General features: G+C 25.5%; 1 protein-coding gene across 1 annotated transcript; it reads left to right on the plus strand.

The window, feature by feature from the left end:
• Positions 1-1,060: 1,060 nt before the first annotated feature.
• LOC127284756 (zinc finger protein 12-like) lies at positions 1,061-6,517 on the plus strand. The gene is made up of 4 exons (XM_051310407.1): positions 1,061-1,065; positions 1,359-1,537; positions 2,400-2,708; positions 6,162-6,517. The coding sequence occupies exons 1-4, from the start codon at positions 1,061-1,063 to the stop codon at positions 6,515-6,517; spliced, it is 849 nt and encodes a 282-aa protein (XP_051166364.1).
• Positions 6,518-6,910: the final 393 nt, after the last annotated feature.

Here is a 6,910-nt window from a genome sequence, read left to right on the forward strand (position 1 = left end):
TATTTCTCATCAATTTATGTTTTAGATCCTTTAGATGTGGCGCAATTTGAATTTGTCGATCGAAAAAACCAAGAAAAAAAGAAAGAGAAGAAATTACATCATTGTCCCAAGTGCCAACGTGGATTTACATTGAAACACAATCGAAATCGACATTTAAAATATGAATGTGGCTATGCGCCGAGATTTGCTTGTCCTTATTGTAATTTACGTGGGAAGCAATCATCGCAAATTTATCGACACATTAGAAACGTACATCAAGGTCAAAATGTTTATTACGTTGATTTAAAAACTTAATCTACAGACAATTTTTACAAATTCGAATTATCAGAAAATCGACATTTCACACTCTCTAAATCTGAATTAGTAAAAATATTCACTAATTTCAATTATAGTAAGTCACTTTTTGCTTCTCAATTAGTAAAATTTTACTAATTATTAGTAACTTTTAACTAATTCTAAAGCAAAAAGTGAGTCACTAATTTAAATTAGTAAACATTTTTACTAATTCAGATTTAGAGAGCACAAAAGTTCGAATTATCGAAAAAAAAAAAATTATTAAAAATTCGAATGTTTGATTTATATTCAATATTATTTGATTATGTGATCTTATATTTATTTCGATTTTATTAAAAATATCATGATCACAAAGATTACTTTTTTATTTTTCAAAGAAATATTTGCGTACTCCAATTTTGAAATTAGAGCTGAAGTTTTTTTACTCTCTCGTTGAGAGTGACAATGTTAATAATCAAAAATACTATGTGAAAATTATTGCCAAAATTAATAATTAAATATTATTCTTTATTTCTCAAAATATATATTTTATTTTCATTATTCAAGGAAATTTTATTTTTAAAAATAAAACAAAATCTCGATGTACTTCTAAGTAGACTTAGTTTTTTAAGGAAAAAAAAACTGTGAAAAATTATTCTATAAAAAAATTATGCATAATTATAAATTACATTATATATTATTTACAATATATTATATTGTATCATATATTTTAATATTATATAAAATTTGTAATAAATTACTTTATTATAATCATGTACAATATAATATGACGTTTATATAAAAAAAAATTAAAGAATGTTAAAAGAACCAAATTATAAATAAAAAAAAACTGCTTCTTCTATTTGCAAATTTTTTTAGTTTCTAAAAAAATAGATTTTAATTTTTTAAATGAATAAAATTATATTTTTTTTTGCAGAATTCTAAATTATTAGTATTCTTATTATTTTCATTATTATTTATTTTTAAAAATTCCTTTTTTTAATTGAATGCCATGAATAATAATTATAATTAATTTTTCCTGATTTTCCTAATGACTGACTAAATATTGTTTCAGAATTTACAAGGAGTAGTGAAAAACGACATTATTGTAAACAATGTGGCCGTTGTTATAAGCATAAGGGTCATCTAAAACGTCATATTAATTTCGAATGTGGACTTCCTCCAACTTTTCAATGTCCATATTGTCAATATAGATCGAAAAGAAAATCAGATGTCTATCCACATGTGCGAAAACTTCATTCTGGTCTTGATGTTTATGTTGTCGACTTAAAATATATGGACAATCCATATTAAATTATTTCATTTTATTAATAATTATTAAAAATATATTTTATATATTAAAAAAAAAAAATTCTGAGAGATTTATTCTCATTTATATTATAATTATATATATGAACGAAAAAAATAATAATAAATTTGACTCAGTTATTACAATTTTTTTTTATTAAATATGCTTCAAAAACATCACTTTTTATTTATTATATTAATACAAAATTACAAATTAATAATAAATAAATGAATATAAATAATTAATAACGAAATTTACAAATATTTTTAATAACATAGTAATTAATAAAAAAAAAAAAAGAAAATAGAAATTAAAATAAATTATTGTATATCTTCATTAGGGTCAGTTGGGGTAAATAGAAACAAGTGGTAAATCGAAACAGTAGTTATTTCAGTTAAATAAAAAAAATTTAAAAATAAATACGGCCTCAAACCTTGAACCTTAGATAGATCACCCCCAAACAAGGTTTGAAGCCGTATTTATTTTTAAAATTTTTTATTTAAATAACTACTGTTTCGATTTACCCCTTGTTTCTATTTACCCCAACTGACCCTATAAAATTTAATATCGAAAATACAAAAGATTATGTAAATATATCTAATGAATGTATAAAATAATTATTAAAACGTTTTATTCTCAAAAATGACTATTACATTATTTTAATTTAATTATTATTATTGTTGTTATTAATATTATTATTATTATTATCATTATAATTATTATTTAAATGTTAATTTTCTTTTTTCAAGTATAAAAATAAATATAAATTTTGATTCAAATATTTAATTCGTAAAAAAATCGATTTGTTTTGTTTCAGACTATTATGATTCAATTCAAGTAGAATGTGCACGTAAACATACATGTGAATATTGTGGTAAAGGATATATAACATCGCAATATTTGAGAAAACATCAAAGAGAAACGTGTTCATCAAATCCTGAATCAAAAGATTTTCAAGCACGAATAAATAAACCATTTGCATGTCTTCAATGTGGAACACGTTATGCAACAAAATCGGGTCTCAATTTTCATATTCGTCGTGAATGTGGACAAATTCAAATTTGTCATTTATGTAATGACACATTTTTACATTACAGCAGTTTAAGAAAACACATTCCACGTTGTCGTATGAAAAAAAATAAATATCTTAATTGAAAACCAAAAAAAAAAAAAAAAAACACTTATACCAAATATACTTAATATTATGTTGATAAGACGATATAAAAAAAAGAAAAATTATAAAATATAACACGAAATATTTAATATAAATAAATATTATTATATGTTATACAAAATTATAGTAAATTACTGTTTCTACATTGTAACTAAATGATATAGTTACGATTTTCTTGTATTAAATCAGTATAAACGTTAATAAAGAAACTTTTATACGCTTATAAATATTTTCACATTTTTTTTTTGGTTATACACGGAAAAAACAAACTAACTATTTTAGCACCAAACTACTTTATCCTTTATTAGTATACAATTTCGTTTACCTATTAAAGTATGAAATAATGCTTTTTTAGTTTAAAGTAAGTCCATACTAAACAAGTATAATGGTTATCTTCTTCTTCTTCTTGTTTAAATGGCCTCTTGTAGAAACAAATAGCCAGTACTAAATAATATTTCGGTAAATATACGTAGTTGCGTAGAGATGATTCATCCAAACAGAATAGTTATATAGCAAGGTTGTTGTTCAATAGGAAAGCTGTTGGCTGTTTAATATCAAGTTGTCCAGTAGGTTAGTAACTCATGCGCCGTTATAGGCAGTTACTGTATTGCAGCATATAATGGTTAAGGCGCTTGTATACCTCACCGATTCCGAGTATACTTGCGTCGTGTACCATTGGAGTAAAAGAGACGGAAATATCTTTTGTTTCTTTTACTCCAATGGTACACGACATAAGTATACTCGGGATTGGTGAGGTATACAAGCGCCTTTATACTCTTATAGTAATAGTGACGTACTTTAAAAGCATAAAATTGATGCCCGCGAAGTACGACATATAGTCTACCTAAAATAGCAAGAGCTTGTTCCTTTTTGGTGGATAAATTCTTGTAATCTGCGTTTTGGCCACGCCTCCCTCCCTTTCCAACCATCGATATATCGATATAGGCCAAAACGCAGGTTGCAAGAATTTATCCACCAAAAAGGAAGAAGCTCTTAAGGTGCTTTTATACCTCAAATTTCGATCAGATGAACATTATTTCTGGACTGTGAAAATGCGTGAAAAGTCATTTTCACGGCGAGTATTTTTGAATTGTTTTAAACAAAAATGTTTTTTTAAGAAATATAATATTAAATAATTGTTTTAATATGTAAGAACACTTTAAAATAGTGATAGAAAGATGATTTGATTGAAAAATTTAGCAAATTTTGCTTTAAAACGTTTCCTGCTACAAGAAAGTATAAAATGACGATGTTTGTGAAATGGTTTGTACAGTGCTTCTTCCTTGTGAGTGCCTCTCAGAGTTTTGTTTATATTATCACGGTTCTTTTTAACTTGCAATAAATAATGAGTACTGAAAATAAATCGGTAAGTTGAAATGTTTATTAAGTAATTTTAAATTCAACAGCTTGATTTGAAAATTAATTATAATTACTTATGAAAATCATAAGTAATTATAAAACTTGATATTTAAAAAAACAAAAAGTATGTGTATGAATTTGAGGTTATAAATCAATTTTCCACGCATCTCTCAAATACTTTCTGTATATTAAGTTTCTTTCAGTTATTCGAAACAATTAGTTGAATTTAAATTTATTTGATAAACATTTCAAGTTACCGATTTATTTTCAGCACTCATTATTTATTACAAGTTAAAAAGAACCGACATAACATAAACAAAACTTTGAGAGGCACTCACAAGGAAGAAGCACTGTACAAACCATTTCACAAACATCGTCATTTTATACTTTCTTGTATCAGAAAACGTTTTAAAGCAAAATTTGCTAAATTTTTCAATCAATTCATCTTTCTATCATTATTTTAAAGTGTTCTTACATATTAAAACAATTATTTAATATTATACTTCTTAAAAAAAAATTTTTTGTTTAAAACAATTTAAAAATACCCGCCGTGAAAATGACTTTTCACGTTCCAGAAATAATGTTCATCTGATCGAAATTTGCGGTATAAAAGCACATTTACTATTTTAGGTAGACTATATATCGTACTTCGCGGTCATCAATTTTATGCTTTTAAAGTACGTCACTATTACTATAAGAGTATAACCATTATACTTATTTAGTATGGACTTACTTTAAACTAAAAAAGCATTATTTCATACTTTAATAGGTAAACGAAATTATATACTATTAAGGCTGCAGTCCCATGGCAGCGTTTTGCGTTGCGTTTTGTCACTAAACCATGAGTGTAAAAGAGATGCAGATATATGTTTGCTATGTTTACACTCAGGGTCTAGTGAGAAAACGCAACGCAAAACGCTGCCATGGGACTGCAGCCTAAAGGATAAAGCAGTTTGGTGCTAAAATAGTTAGTTTATATATAATTATAACTAGGTTGTCGCAATTTAGTTAGAATTTAGTATTAATCTACGTAATGCTGAGGTGAATCTTGTTAAATTATTATCAAAAAAAGTCTATTTCGTTTGAAATTAGTTGATATAGTTGTCAGTTGTTAAAAACAATTTTTTAATTTTAGGTTATGTCAATGAATTGAACCTCCTTAAAGGTCAATGCACAATAAATTCGCGAAAGTCGTTTCATTGGTTTCCATTGTCCCCACTTGCCATTTGTCATAATTCTTGTCAACTACCGCACCTTGCTTTTGTGAAAATTTAGTGACTTTATTTTTAAAATTAAAAGTTTCTAAATTTTCACTAGAGCAGGGTGCGGTAGTTGACGAAAATTATGACACATGGCGAATGGGGACAATGGAAACCAACCGTTCGTAAACGAGTTGCAAGAGATAGAAAAGAATACAAATATATCTCTGTCTTTTTCTAACTCATGCATTACGTTCGCGATAATTTATTGTGCATTGGCCTTAAAATTCATCTGAAGTTGGTTGGTTTCCATTGTCCCCACTCGCCATTTGTCATAACATAATGGAGCATTTACATCTTTGGTAAAAAAAATTTTTATTTTTCATTTTCCGAAATACACAAATCTGATTGGTTGTCCATTATCAATCAGATTGTGAACTACCAATCAGATTTGTGTATTTCGGAAAATGCAAAATAAAAATTTGTTTTACCAAAGATGTAAATGCTCCATAATTCTCGCCAACTACCTAGTGAAAATTTAGTGACTTTATTGTTAAAATTAAAAGTTACTATAAAGTTACTAAAGTTTCACTAGAGCAGGGTGCGGTAGTTAAAGAGATTTATGACAATTGGCGAGTGGGAACAATGGAAACCAACCGTTATTATTTTTCTTTTCCTTTCTTTTTTACTATTGAAAAAGTAATTTAATTTTTTTTTTTTAATAATAAAAATTCCTAACAATGAATGCAATTTTTTTCTTGAATTTGTGTTGATTAGGGATTTTTTTCATCCTATTAATACTACTTAATCTATTTATATTATTAATAGTTTGTCTGTTTTGTTTCAGGAGAGGAGAAAATTTTAAAAAATTCTCAAACATTGGAAAATGCTAAGGATAATAGAGCATTTATATGTCAATATTGTAATAAAAATTTCACACAATTTGGCTTTTTAACGAAACATCAAAATAATTCATGCTATTGGAATCCAAAATCAATGAAATACGGCCAACATAGACCTTATGTATGCAGTTCGTGTGGTGCAAGTTATTCAAAACTCGGAAGTTTAACGTCACATTGTAAATTTGATTGTGGAAATATTCACAAGTGCGACGATTGTGGACGAACATTTTTACAAATTAATAGCCTACGAAAACATAGAATTTCCAATTGTTCAGCGCGTTTGCGAAATCCTTTGGAATAAAAATGCAAAATATAAATAGAGAATAATATAATAAAAATTTAAATATTTACAAAATTTAAGAAAATTTTTTTCTTTTACTAACTATTGAAAATTATTCAATAATGTATATATATATGTATATTTAAATTAAACAGAAAAATATTTTTATCTCAGAGAGCTATAAATTATTTATTTGTTTCAAATAAATCGTTTGTTTGGCGTAAATAAAAATTTATTTCACGTAAATAAAATTTTTATTTGAATTAAATGAAATTTATTTTTGAAATAAATAAATATAAATTTAGCTTTGTAACAAATGAGAATTATAATAATAATAAATTGTTGTATAAAATCAAAAGTTGAAAATAAAAAATTGTTATTTCTTTTTAAAATATATTATAGAAATTATTATAT

This window comes from Leptopilina boulardi, unplaced genomic scaffold, assembly GCF_019393585.1.
Source record: "Leptopilina boulardi isolate dan_hultmark-lab unplaced genomic scaffold, ZJU_Lbou_2.1 LbouV2_121, whole genome shotgun sequence".
Classification (NCBI taxonomy): domain Eukaryota; kingdom Metazoa; phylum Arthropoda; class Insecta; order Hymenoptera; family Figitidae; genus Leptopilina; species Leptopilina boulardi.

Excerpts from the sequence above, each read along its gene's own strand:
- LOC127284756 (XM_051310407.1), top strand. Across the intron at positions 1,538-2,399 it reads TGTGCGAAAACTTCATTCTG|ACTATTATGATTCAATTCAA; the intron begins GTCTTGATGTTT and ends GTTTTGTTTCAG. Across the intron at positions 2,709-6,161 it reads AAAACACATTCCACGTTGTC|GAGAGGAGAAAATTTTAAAA; the intron begins GTATGAAAAAAA and ends GTTTTGTTTCAG.